Source organism: Muntiacus reevesi, chromosome 6 (assembly GCF_963930625.1).
Source record: "Muntiacus reevesi chromosome 6, mMunRee1.1, whole genome shotgun sequence".
Classification (NCBI taxonomy): domain Eukaryota; kingdom Metazoa; phylum Chordata; class Mammalia; order Artiodactyla; family Cervidae; genus Muntiacus; species Muntiacus reevesi.
In genome coordinates, this window is record NC_089254.1 from 15,351,291 (window position 1) to 15,366,385 (window position 15,095).

General features: G+C 34.2%; 1 protein-coding gene across 1 annotated transcript in view; it reads left to right on the forward strand.

Annotated features, from left to right (window-relative positions):
• Positions 1-15,095, forward strand: part of GLCCI1 (glucocorticoid induced 1) — a 112,622-nt gene that overhangs the window by 45,964 nt on the left and 51,563 nt on the right. Inside the window, exon 3 of the mRNA XM_065939071.1 lies at positions 13,832-13,918. Coding sequence (XP_065795143.1) covers positions 13,832-13,918 — 87 coding nt within the window. The remainder of the gene's footprint in view (positions 1-13,831; positions 13,919-15,095) is intronic.

Genomic DNA, 15,095 nt, shown 5'->3' on the forward strand with positions numbered 1-15,095 from the left:
TTTGGAAACTTCATTGATTTTCCTCGTAGCTGAGTATATGACTTGTTTTTTCTTATTTCTCTGTATTTGAAAGTGAGGATACAGTCTTTACTTTTAGATAAAGAATTCATTACATGTTGGCGTGCATGCTAAGTTGCTTCAGATGTGTCTGACCCTTTGCAACTCTATAGACTATAGCCCACTAGGCTCTTCTGTCCATGGGATTGTCCAGACAAGAATACTGTAGTAGTGGGTTGCCATGCCCTCCACCAGGAGATCTTCCCAACCCAGGGACTGGACCCATGGCTCTTGCATCTCCTGCATTGGTAGGCAGGTTCTTTAGTACCTGGTGCCGCCTGGGAATCCGTCATTACATGTTAATTCAACCATATTAATTACATTACTCATTTTCCGTATAGCCCCCTGTATGTCTGCCTGTTCTAGCATGAGCTGGATGTTGTTAAAATTTTTGTTGATTTCTGTTTCCAGTGGTCATCGCCTTATATTTTGATGATAATACAGATGTTTTAAAGATGTATTTCCATTATGTCTTTCTTATGGTTGATACTGTTTATTGTTACTGAATAGCCAATGTCTTGATTAATATTTTTCCCTGAATATAACCTTTTTATGATATAAATTAACATTGTAAACTCATTTCATTGGCCAGGAGCTGTGGTTTGGGAACCAAATGGCTTGGGGTTTTGTTGTTGTTGTTAAAACAGATGGTTGGAATTGTCTTTTTTGTGTATTTTTTAATTTTATTTTTAATTGGAGGGTAACTGCTTTACAATTGAAAATAAAATTTATAAGAATACAAAAAAGACAAGAGGGCAACAGAGGTTGAGATGGTTGGATGACATCACTGATTCAATGGACATGAACTTGGGCAATCTCCAGGAGATGGCGATAGGAGGCCTGGCATGCTGCAGACCATGGGGTCGTAGAGAGTTAGACATTATTTGGCAACTGAACAATAACAACAATTGTTTTACAATATTGTGTTGGTTTCTGTCATTCATCAACATGAATCCGCCATAGGTATACATATGTCTCCTCCCTCTTGAACCAACCCCCCCTCACATCCCACCCATCTAGGTTGTCACAAAGTACTATGACCAAATAGCTGGGTTTTAAATCTTGGCTCTAGCATTTTAGCTTTGTAATTTTGGGCAGATCACCACTTTGCCTGTCTCCTCATTTATTAATGGAGTATTATAACTCAAAGGATGGTTGTAAGGGTTAATTTGGGTTAATGAATTTAAAATGCTAAGTATATTAAGTGTCAATAAGTTATTGTTGTTCAGTCGCTAAGTCATATCCAACTCTGCAACCCCATGAACTGCAGGACACCAGGCTTCCCTGTCCTTCACTATCTCCCGGGGTTTGCTCAGACTCATGTCCATTGAGACAGTGATACCATCCAACCATCTTATTTATCCTCTGCTCCTCTTGCCCTCAATCCTTCCCAGCATCAGGATCTTTTCCAATGAGCTCTTGGTGTCAGGTGGCCAAAGTATTGGAGCTTCAGCTTTAGTCCTTCCCATGAGTATTCGGGTTGATATTTTTTAAGATTGACTGGTTTGATCCAGGGGACTCTCAAGAGTCGTCTTCTCCAACACCACAATTTGAAAGCATCAAGTCTTTGGTGCTCAGCCTTCTTTATGGTCCAACTCTCACATCCATACATGACTACTGGAAAGACCACAGCTTTGACTATATGCACCCTTGTCAGCAAAGTGATTGATGTCTCTCCTTTTTAATATGCTGTCTAGGTTTGTCATAGCTTTTCTTCCAAAAAGCAAGCGTCTTGTAATTTTGTGGCTGCAGTCAATGTCTGCATTGATTTTGGAGCCCAAGAAAATAAAATCTGTCACTGTTTCTACTTTTTCACCATCTATTTACCATCAAGTGATGGGACCAGATGCCATGATTTTTGTTTTTTGAATGTTGAGTTTTAAGCCAGCGTTCACTCTCCTCTTTCACATCAAAAGGCTCTTTAGTTCCTCTTCGTTTTCTGCCATTAGAGTGGTATCGTCTGCATATTTGAGGTTGTTGGTATTTCTCCTAGCAATCTTGATTCCAGCTTGTGATTCATCCAGCCCGCATTTCACATTACTTACATTTTCTAGCAGAGGGCTAAAAAATAGGTGGATGTTTGGATATTGGCCGTGGCACTCTTATTTCACAACTGGAAAGGGGAACTTCCAATAGCAATTTCTTCCTCCTTTGTTCCCACCTGTTTTCCATGGTTTTTATTTCATTGTTTTTGTCATTTGTCTTTCTGTTCGGATAAATCTTGCTTATTGCTGGAAATAACTAGCGTTGAGCCATTTATATATATTTTTTGAGTCATCTGCCATATATCTCTTTGTTAGGGAAAAATGACATGGTAAGCCTGACTTTTTTTTTTTTAAGCCTGATGGTTTTTAAATGTCTGATGGCCAATTGAGGTGAGAGTAGCTTTTCCTTCTCTTTGAGTCCTTCCTCTTTGAATGCTGGTCTATCCCCCTTATTCACCTTCTCTGCAAAGTTGGCATCAGAGGAAGATTTCAGAACTTCCCATTTATCTCTTGTATTCATTGAAGGATAAGAAATGGAATGGTTAGATTTTTAAATGAAATTCTGCAGACTTCTTTCTTTTCTCCAGATTGATGTTTTTCTTTGATATTTTATTGTTTTTAATTAATTTTCAAATTTTACAGTGTGAAACATTTAAGCATGCCCAAAAAGTACATAAGATAAACTTTTAATTTATTTTTCTTCATCTCATTAAGTGTATGGAGTTTCATGGTCTTACCTCTATGCCAGCATCTTTCACTAAAAATCCTTTTTATACTTATTTTTAAGAAACAGATCTGGAGGAGGTACTTACTGTTGACTTGAGCCAACGTTCGATAAAGTCAGCAACTCAACTAAAATATATTAATTCTTTGCTATTGAAAATACACATTTAAAACCCTCTATCCTTTTCTTCCCTTCATGAAAGGAGTTTGGGTGGAGAGGACTTTAATCAAAGAAGTAGGTGATACACCTCAAATAGTAAAAGATACAAAAGAGAACTTTCAGTTTTACCACTCTGATCAGAAGCTCATTTCCTGACCAAAAGTCATACTTTGTACAGCTCTTTGGGTTTCCTGTGCCCTTGTTGAAGAGCTTGCTGTTGAAGTTTGTTTGTGAAGTGGTAGTTGTTGGAACAATTTTGGACAGGGGAAACTTTTCTTGAAATGCAAGCAAGTCTAAAGATCTTGGCCTCTTAGGTTGCATTCCAGGGACCTAAATTGTTACTTTTATAAAGCTGGTCCCCAACTGGCACTTGAGTAAATTTATGAAGGTTCTATCTTGTTCAAAATCTCCATTACTTTTTCTTTCAGCCCTTAGGTAATTAAGAGAGGACTTTTTTAATCCTAGAGTTGAACTGTCCACATGATGGGAGTCATGTTCCTAGTTGAGGGAGTAGTATTTTTGGTTGCCAGAGGAATATACTCAGATGTACTGATGAAAAATGTAAATACATAGCTAAAACATATTTACCATTTTACTGAACAATACTTAACTGTTTTACTCATCAATTTCAAATAGTACTGCTAAAATTAACAGAAACTCAAAATTCTCCTTATTAATTTTTAATAGTCAGTGTGTCCATTTAAGCCAAAAGTAGTAGGTAGACAGCACAGAGCCTCCCCACAGTCCTGCCGCCTGTGCGCCAGTCTCTTCCCGTTACAGAGAGGTTTAACAGGTAAGAGAAGCAGCCTGTTTCCCTTACCTCTTCCCTTGCCTTTACCCCTAAACGAGCTCTAGGCAAAGTTGTGAAATAGGTCGTATTTATTTGAAACAACCTCCTTAGACTGTCTTCTTGTCATTTTTTGTCTGATACATTCTCAAATTTTTATATTCTAAAATCCATCAATTTTCTATCAAAAATCCTGTGATATTAGAAAGACATTTATTAGAAACATTAAGAGTTAAGAATTTAAGAACTGGGTCATAGTTAAGGGTGTAGTATGGGAAAGCAGTATGCCTTTCAAGATGTTAATAACTTGGTATAAATTTTTGAATAAATGATTGGCATAAAATACATCATATTGGTAGGAAACATTATTGTAAACCAAGTGAAATTAAGTTTTTATGCTGTTGAAATTCTTAAAGCTTTTGGGGGTAACACTAGTACCCAATGGTGAAGCACAGTTAAGTAGGACATAGCAGATGTTGATAATTGTTACCTGCCTTTGTATTGGAATCTATAGTATTTTATTCTTTAAATATAATAATACTGAATTGAGTGGACAGTATTACTAGTGTCAATAATTGATTATGCAGTTATGAACATTAAGCCTGGATTGGTCAGAAATGGCATAGAAATGATGCAACTAACTCCAGGACATGCTCGGACTCACAAACTCAGTAAGCAGTTCCTGGTAGGTCAGGATTCAGTCAGAAGTTAACTATTGTTTCCCACTGTGAAGCCTTACAAGTAAGAAACCGTATTTCAGGTTTATAGGTCCAAGTATGGGAGAGTACACTGTTACTGCGACAGAAACTCCTACTTCCTTTCTCGTTACTAATATATTCCATTGATGATATTCATGTCATCATCAGTTGAGCACTATTAGTTTTTATGATTTCAGAATAGTATGGAAATATTTTTGGCAGGTATCTAGTCAGTATTAGTATTTTTGATATATCTTGTCAGTCACCTATGTTGCTGATTTTCTGTCAAGTATAAGAGATTAAAAAACATTAAAAGCTACTAAAAAGCAATAAAAGTTATTTATCTCTTGGATAATACTGAGGCACTTATAATCAAGTACTTTTGCCAAATATATTTTTTTAAAGTGTTTGGAAATACTACTTTTAAAAAAGTAAAATTGCTCTTGCTATTTACAAGTGTAATCAGTTTTTTGAAACTCAGCAACCAAAGCAAATTGCAGCTGAAAAAATTACAACACTAAAGAATGAATGTTTTAATAATGCTCTCTAAAAACTGAAAATTAGTTTGGCTTTAAATTTGGATTTAAATTTATCCACAGTAATAGTAATAAAACTTGTCAGAATGGGTATTATTAAGTATAAATACCAAATAATAAATTAAAATATTCTTTATAATTTTAATTCCTCATATTACTGTCTCCTTTTGGTTAAAGCAGAAACCGGCTGTTTGTCAAGAGTCTATTTAGTATCTGTTTCTGTAAGAAGTCAGAGATTAGCATTTCTGATATATAGTTTACTTTATGTTACATTATTTCCTTTGTTAAATGTTCTTGCAATGATTTGAGAAATGTTCTTACAATGATTTGAGAAGCCTGACTGGATAGAATACTAATGTATTCCTCCTACCCTTTTCTGTGACATTACTAAGTGCGTCAGTGTGATTTGAAACTTGACAAGAAGAGTATGATAGAAAATAATAACTGTTTTTGAGAAAATACAAACAATGCTTGGGACTTTCAGATTTAGCAATACAGGGCTTTTGTAAAATTGAAAAATGAGATTGATTTATAATATTCTCTTTTACATAATTATTTTTAATAACTTTTATTGAATATAGTTGCTATACCATACAGTTCATCTGTTTAGAGTGTACAATTCATGGTTCTTAATATATTCGGAGTTGTGCAGACGTTGCCATAATCAGTTTTAGAACATGTCCATCCAGTGGAAAAAACCACCGTGCCCATTGCAGCCATTCACCGTTTCGCCCCAGTCTGCTCTCCCTTAGCCACACAGCACCTGCAGTCTCCTTTCGCCCTCTCTGTATATGCATATTCTGCACAGTTGGTATCAGTGCATGCATGCATGCTCTGTTGCTTCAGTCAATAGCCTCATACAATTTGTAGCCTTTGGTTTCTGGCGTTTTTCATTTAGTATAGTATTATTTAAGTTTCATCCATGCAGTAGCACAGTATCAGTACTTCATTCCTTTGTATTGCCAAATAATATTCATGGAATGGACATGCTATAGTTTATTTGTACATTCTTGAGTTGGTGAACTGCTTTGAACATTTGCATACAAGATTTTGTGTTTACATAAGTTTTCATTTCTCTAGGAATCGCTGGAGCATATGGAAGCTCTATGTTTAACTTTTTCAGGAAAACATTTTTATAGATATTTTTTCCTCCGTATAATTAAAGTATAACATGAAAGACATATCCAAACTGAATTATAATTTCCTATCAATATTCTCATCAATAACTTTCCACTAATATTTCTGGGTGTTGGACATTTCAGTTATCTTCAGTTTTCATTTACTCTAAACCCTTAAATATTTTGGCTTTTCTAAAGTCTCCAACTCCATTCCCACAGCCAGTGATAAAACTACATTCTGGCACTTGGAGTTGTGAGAGAACCCCAGCCTATTAGTCAGAGGGACCCCTGTGTAGTGAAAAATATTTTATGGCAATGTATACTAACATCTTTACTTAATATGTAATGTGTCTTCCAAGATAGATTTGAGGTTTGCATCTAAAATTAGAATTTCTATAAATTCTGTGTTTGACTTTCTCAGAATATACATCCACACCTACAAATTCTATAACACAGCTCTCTTATTTTTTTTAAATCCTACTTCTAATTTTGAAACAGTAGTCACTGCAGAAGATTTGGAAAATACCCGAAATCTCAAAATAAGCTACTTATAATTCTAATATCCAGATAGCTGTTTATAACATTTTGATGTATACCCTCTTATATTTTGATTATTTACATTTAGAAAATTAAAAAAATTTAAATCACAGACCATTTAAACAATAGAGTTCAAAAAAATAAAGAGTTCAGATGATATTGCAGGTAGTTTTATAACCTATTTAATAAAGCATAACATTTTCTTATGTCATTAAGTATTATTTTAAGTCTCTTTTTTAAACCTTGATTTTTCTCAGCTGAAAAAAAGAATTATAATTATCTAGAATTCTTACAGATTTATATTTTGAAATATCTCTTTGAAGTCTTTTTCTCTTTGTGTGTATTTGGTTACTAAAGTGGGATTACAGTCTGTGTAGTGTGTTTTTTTGTATTATAAGACTGTTCCACAATTTTTCTTTTCTCTGTTGATAGACATTTATTTCCACTGCTTCTCTTGGTATGCATCTCAGATTAGTTTTAGAAGTACATGTACTGTGAATATTCTTAAGATTTGGGGCACATTTATGATTGCTTTTATTCAAATTAACATTTCTTACCGATCAGGCAAATACTTTTATCATGTATAACATAGATGTAATAGTTGATAGTGTTTCCTGTTTTTAAAAATTACAATCCAGAGATGTACCACCAACACCTCCATCACCTTAAGATCTGGAAACAGAAATATAACTTCTTAACTCTTCTGAATAAATTCCCTGGCTAATAATCTAGAAAATCACAAACCATTACTACACAGGCTTTTATTCAGTTGTGTGTGGAACACTTTTAAGGCCTAAATAGACATGGATTTTATACATTTTTGTAATCTAACAGAATGAGCACATAACTTAGTATGTAACTGGAGCATGATGAAAAAACTTGAGTAACTGCTTTCACTGAATTCCTAAAGCTCTTGTTTTTAGCCAGACTCTTCCTTTTGTACACTTCTTAACTAGAAGTGTTTATATTTGGTAATAAAACTATATAAACTTATATACAGTTACTGGGAAAGCGAAGCATAATATAGTCACAGTCTTTTTGTGCTCTAATTTTTTTTTTCTTTTTGTGCTCTAACTTTTAATGCTTCATCAGGATAGTCTTTTCAAAATGATCTTCTCAAAGTTTTTAAAAAGTTAAAAAAATTTATTAGTCAAAAGAAAACCAAATCTCTCAAAGAAATATTTATGAATAATGAGGGGTTTGTCATTTTCTTTTTTAAAAACTTTTCTGTACCTTAAAATCAGATTGTAATCTTAATTATCAATTTAATTATCATTGATTTTTCAAGTAATTCCATTTCTTTTCAGGTTTATTAGTACCACAGTGTTAAGTATCATCTATTTAAGTAAAGTAAAAATAATTATCAGTCAGTAATCGATTCATGGGGTCGCAAAAAGTAGGACACGACTGAGCAACTGAACTGAATCATATTTCTGTAATACACTATAAACTATAGTAAATTTTTAAGACTAAATTTAAACCACATAAAAAATACAGATTTTAAAGTTTTACATAGGACTCAATTATTTTAAGAGAATTTTCTGAAGTAATTAGCTTTTTCTTTTTTTTTGGTGGGATTTTTGAAACTGACTCTAGGCTCTTGCATATTGAAAAAGAGTATTTTGCTAGGAGTTAGTTTGACCCATTTTGAAGTTGATAAAGCAGGAAAGCATATTCACCTTTGATAGTCTGTGAATACAGATGTGAATAGCAAAAGTACCCATTGTTCATATCTAATAAAAGACCCTTATCCAAAATGTGCCAACGCCTCTTAAAACTCAACAAGAAGAAAACAAACTAGCTGATTAAAAAATGGGCCAAAGACCTTAACAGACAGCTCACTAAGGAAGATGGTCACACTGCGAACAAGCAAATGAAAAGGTGTTCCACATTATAGGTCATTAGGAAAATGCCAGTTAAAATGAAGTGCTCTACACATCTATTAGAATGGTCAAAATCCAGTACACTGACAACACCAGATGCTGAGCAGAATGCAGAGCAACAGGAACTGTCATATGTTGCTGGTGGAAATAGGAAGTGGTACATCCACTTTGGAAGACGGTTTGGCAGTATCTTACAAAACTAAGTATACTCTTAGCTTACAGACCAGCATTCATGTTCCTTGGTATTTACCCAAAGAAGTTGAAAACTTACAAAAACCTGCATACAGATATTTACAGCAGCTTTATTCATAATTGCCAAACTTGGAAGCAACCAAAATATCCTTCAGTAGGTGAATGAATGAATGAACTAGATCCCACATGCCACAACTAAGTGTTTGTATGCCTCAATTAAACACCCCACATGCCGCAACAATGAAGATCCTACGTGTTGTAACTAAGACCTGACGCCACCAAATAAATATTTTTTAAAAAAGAAAAAACATGGAGGAACCTTTACTGTGTATTACTAAGTGAAAGAAGCAACTCTGAAAAGGTGACCTACTATATGATTCTAGCTACCTGACATTCTGGAAAAGGCAAACAGTGGAAAGAGTAAAAACATCAATGGTTGTCAGGGTTTTGGAGATGGGGAGGAATTAATAGCACAGAGGATTTTTAGGGCAGTGAAAATAACTCTGTATGTATGGTACTATAATGATGGATATGTGTCGTCATACATTTTTCCAAACCCATAGAACGCACATCACCAAGAGTGAACTCTAAACGTAAACTATGGACTCTGGGTAATAATGATGTGTCAGTGTGGGTTCATCAGTTGTAACAAATGTCCCACTCTGTGGGGATGGCTGTGCATTTGTGGAGGTGAAGGGTATATAGAAAATCTCTGTAATGTCTCTCAGTCTGTCTGTTAGCCTAAAACTGGTCTTTAAAAATAGTCTTAAATACAAATGTGTAGTCCTGTGCAGTAGAATTATTTTTTATTTCACTTGGAGAGGCAGGATTCATCACACAGGAAACCAAGATAGTAGGCCAGCTAAGGGGGTCCTTAAAGCTTCATGGGTTGGAATTTGTGTGATTCTGAGAGGTAAAATTTTAAAATGGTCTCTTCCACCTATAGGTATTCTTTTGATGTAGAGGGGATTTCTTTTTTTTTTTTTACCAACCTCTTTTTGTCAACAGTCTTGCTCAAGTGTATGAAAGGTTCATATTCTCTTCCCTGTTTAAGTGGAGGCAGCTAGAAAGGCAGAATCCTCTTAAGTATGCAGGCTGAAAAGCAAGCTGTTAGATATAATACCACTCATTGAGGATCATATTTCTATTTCTTTCCAGGTTGCCTGGAAATGTTAGTATGTGTAAAATAAGTGTTCTAGGATCATATAAGAGAGAGTTAAGTGAAAGTGAAAGTCAGCTCTTTGCGACCCCATGGATATACAGTCCATGGAATTCTCCAGGCCAGAATACCGGAGTGGGTAGCCATTTCCTTCTCCAAGGGGTCTTCCCAACCCAGGGATTGAACCCAGGTCTCCTGCATTGCAGGCAGAATCTTTGCCAGCTGAGCCACCAGGGAAGCCCAGCTGGAGTGGGTAGCCTATCCCTTCTCCATCAGATCTTCCCTACCCAGAAATCAAACCGGGGTCTCCTTCATTGCAGGCGGGTTCTTTACCAGCTGAGCTACAAGGGAAGCCCATTAAGAGAGAGTAAAGCAGGTTTTTTAAAAAGTTATTTGTGTATGTGTGTTTGTGTATTTGAGTTTTGAAATGCTAATTGCATTGTTAAACTGAATAGACAGATATAGTATATAATATTCCCCAAATTTGTTTGACCACGAGATTCTTCTGTCATACGTTTTTTACTAAAATCCAGGACATAAATAAGACAATTCATAAAATTGTACTCTAGATTCGTGGAGGGAATAACAGGCCGGTTGGAAAGGACTCTCTTGCTGGCGTGAAAGCAAATAACTTTTGCAACTTTGTGTTGTTGTTTTCCTAATTCAAATGGTAAAATACTTCTCATGTACTCAGATTTAACAAATTGGATACAAATTAACTCATCCTGTGTTAACTCAGAGGCATAATTTTAAATAGATTTGAAGGCCAAGTAGCCATCTTTGGTTTTGGTTTGATTTGAATAACTTGTTAAAAATCAATGATTTTTTAACACACTGCTCTCAACAGAACTCTCTACAGTGGTGGAAGTGTGCTATATCTGTTCTGTTCTGTAGGGCAGTCAGTAGCCACATGTGGTTATTAAGCATGTAAAATGTGCTAGTGAGGCCAAGGAACTGAATTTTTTGTTTTATTTTTGTTAATTCAAATTATTGCATGTGGCTAGTAGCTTCTATTTTGACAGTGCAATCTTTAAAATATATTTGTATGTATGTGTAATTAAAATGAAATAATTCTTTTTTGGAAAAGTTGAAACTGATGAATATACTTAAATAATTTATATTCATGTCATTTTGTAGCCACATGATTGAAAGAATTCTCCCGGTGGTTTTGTACTTAAAAAAAAAAAAAAAAAACTACGTAATTTGCTAGATAGATTTCAGGATCATAAATATTCTTTTACAGTTAGTTTTTATGTATTTCAGTACTACATTCCAGATGATCAAAAGGGTTTCACATTCAGTTTTAAGAAAAGAATGACAATAGGAAGAAAGAAGATACCCTCAGATGAGAGACCTCAGATTTAGTTTCATTTGCCATTGGTGTGCTTGCCAGAATCGAGGCATTTGCAGAATTTTTGTGGTTATTAATTTATCTCTAAGTTGGAGATAAAATTTATATAAATATCCTTTGAAAAAAGCAGAGCTTACAAAATGAAAATAGTGTTATAAATGTTATTGTTAAATAATTATGGAACATGTCAGAAATTTGACTCATTTTCTGCAAATATACTTTTGAGTTTTAAACACTGATCCTTAATCATTGATCCAAAATGAGATAATCCGTAGTCATTTGATTTTGGGTGAGAGTAATGCCTATGCTTGGTAGAAAGGCAAAGATATTAAGGCATATAAATTCTCAAAAGGAAAGTTTGACTAAAACTATCATAATTGAATAATTTTAGAATAAAATGTTAAAGATATAACTACTTGGGAATTAATTTCAGAGTAGTTTTTCTTATCTAACACTGAGACTAGGAAATTTTAATAACTAAATAGTTAATTTGCAAGAAGCTTATTTAATATATTACTACCTCTTTGCACATGCCAACTGAATAAAATATTTTACTCAATAATATGACTAAATAGTTTCACTTTAGTATTTGAACTCTTAAAGCAATTTATATGTATTTTTATTCAACTAGCATTCGGTTGTTACTGGTTTTATTTTGGAGTATCATTACTTTTAAGAGCTGATAATTATTTAAAAAGTTGTCCACAAGCATTTTGAATTGTATAGAACTGATGGCTTCCTCATAAGAAGTTGTGCATTATGTAGAGTCACAGACGTAGCATCAATATAAATGATGAATTTTCGGTATATAATAAAAAATAATTTTAAAGCCATATATATTTATATTTACATGTGATGATCACTGCCCTTTGTCTATCTTAAAATACTGGTTTTAATGTTCCCTAAGTTGCATTACACTAAAAATCTTCTTATATATTAAAGATGATAGTTTTACTATTTTTTCATTTTTAATGCAACCAATAAATGATCTTACTGTTTGACAATTAATGTTTTATGGTATGTTTGGATGAAGTGTATATTACAGATTAAATCACTCAAAGTGATGTTTTAGGTAAAAGCAATTCTGTTTGCTGACATGTAGCTCAGTTTCTTTTTGTTTTATAAGATGCACTGCTTTAAATTATAGTCAGTTTACAAAGGATTAATTTCCAAAGTATACAAGCAGGTCATACAACTCAATACCAGAAAAAAAACAACCCAATCAAAAAGTGGGGAAAAGACCTAAACAGACATTTTTCCAAAGAAGACATACAGATGGCTAACAAACACATGAGAAGATGCTCAACATCACTCATTATTAGAGTGATGAGATATCACCTCACACCAGTCAGAATGGCCATCATCAAAAAGTCTACAAACAATACATGCTGGAGAGTGTGTGGAGAAAAGGGAACCCTCTTGCACTGTTGGTGGGGATGTAAATTAATACAGCCACTATGAGAGACTTAAAAAATAGGAGATTCCTCTAAAAGCTAGGAATAAAACCACCATATGACCCAGCAATCCCACTCCTAGGCATATACCCTGAGGAAACCAAAACTGAAAAAGACACATATACCCCAGTGTTCATTGCAGCACTACAATAGCTGAAATGTGGAAGCAACCTAGGTGTCCATCAACAGATGAATGGATAAAGAAGTTGTGGTGCATATACACAATGGTATATTACTTAGCCATAAAAAGGAGCACATTTGAGTCAGTTCTAGTGAGGTGGATGAACCTAGAGCCTTTTATACAGAGTGAAGTAAGTCAGAGAAAGAGAAATATCATATACTAATGCATATATATGGGATCTAGAGAGCTGGTACCAGTGAATTTATTTACAGGGCAGCAGTGGAGAAGCAGACACAGAGAACAGACGTAAGGACACGGGCTGGGGAGGAGGGAAGAGGTGAGATGTGTGGAGAGAGTAACAGGGGAACTTGCATTTCCACGTGTAAAGTAGACTGCCAGTGGGAAGGTGCCGTGTGACTCAGGGAACTCACAGAGGGGCTGTGTAACAACCTAGAGGGGTGGAGGGGACATATGGGTACCCATGGCCGATTCATATTGATGTGTGGCAGGAAATGAAAAAATTCTGTAAAGCAGTTATTCAATTAAAAAATAGCAAAAACAACAAAGGTTAGTCAATTTAGCCTACTCTTTTCCTATTTTTATAATAATGTATTTTTATATAAACATGCTTTATGTTTTTCAAAAAAACGGTACTACCTATCAATAGATATTTGACATAGAGGTACTCTGTAAGCCCACTGCTTCTAAGCACATTCTGTTAATTTTACTTTTATTTTATGTAATAAAAATACCATTTCATAATTAGCTTGCCTTTTCTTTAAAAAAAAAAATATGCATATTTCACAGTTCTCTTTGAATCTGATGACTTTAAGTTATTAATGTTGATGTAAAAAGCCAGATGTTTTGAGTAACATTACTCAGAGACATCTTAGATTGACTGTGTCTAAGTCAGAATAATAAACATTTCACAGGGTCATGAAAGCCCTAGCTTTTAAGGTATTTTAGTATTTAGTATAACCCTGTAATTGGTATGTGCTGATATGTTTGAATTACTGTGAGATTAAGGAGTAGAAACAAAATTCCTCATTTTTTATTTGTTTTTTTTAAAGACACCTAGTTGTTGGGCAGAAGAAGGTGCAGAAAAGCGATCTCATCAGCGTTCTGCATCATGGGGGAGTGCTGATCAACTGAAAGAGGTAAGTTACTTCTGTTTCCAGTCTGTAACATGCTCTGGTCCTAGCAAATTATCTTAACTATTTCCTGAATATACTGATACTTCCTGTATTTGTGATAAACTTGCCTCTTTCAGAGTTTTAAGGGTTGCTTTCCACTTTTTGGTGAATAATTCTGAGTTTACATGATTTGTGCCCTTCATGTTTTTGTGAATATTTCTTATGTACTCACTGAGCTTTTTTTGCCTTTCCAGAATGAAGTTTGATATTATGTAATTTTATCTTGTTCATTTTACTTATTTTTTTTCCCACTTCAGCTTTCTTGTTTTTGAATTACAGCAACTAGAACTATAGATCACAGTTTTTACAAAGGTAGGATAAAGTTAGAGAAACTTAAAGTTGAAAGATCATATAGTCCATCTCCTATGTAAATACTGACAGTTGATTCACATTGTTGTACTCTAGAAACCAACACAACATTGTAAAGCAATTATCCTCCAATCAAAAATAAAAAAGAACAAAGCACTCCTTAGAAAATGTTCATCTAATCTATTATAGTCATTCTCAGTGAGAAAACTCATCACTTTGCAAGGGAACCAAACCAGTTCAGTTGTTTCAGCTTAAGTTGTTAACTAGTTTATTTTGTATATTGAACTTAAAATTATACCCCTAAGTTTTGACTCTGCCCTCTGTATCAATATTGAAAAAGTCTAATTTAAATATTTGAAAGGCTTGCAGTATGTCATTTTCCTCCAGGATAAACATTGACATTTCTCTCAAGTATATTTCATGATAGTTTCCATACCTCTTAGTATTATTTTCATATACTATGGGTATCAGTATTTCTCATGTACTGTGGTATCTGGACTGAATAGACATAGTACTCTATTAGTTTAGTCTGTTGCCTGTGATTGTGTTACATTTCTAGTTGCTTCATTACATTATTGATGTAGAGAAATCCTCAACTCCTATCCATGCTACATACATGCCACATACAAACACACATGCACAAAATCAATTTTTCCCAACAGCAACAAAAAAGGAAGCTGACTCCAATATATCTAGTTTAAGATAGGCATTGAATATGTATATATATGCATAGACTATTAAGTGATACTGAATAAAAAGTAAATTTGCTCTTTTATCTCACAGGTAAATATAATCTTAAAATTATAGCCAGGATTTGGAATAGTTGAACTTT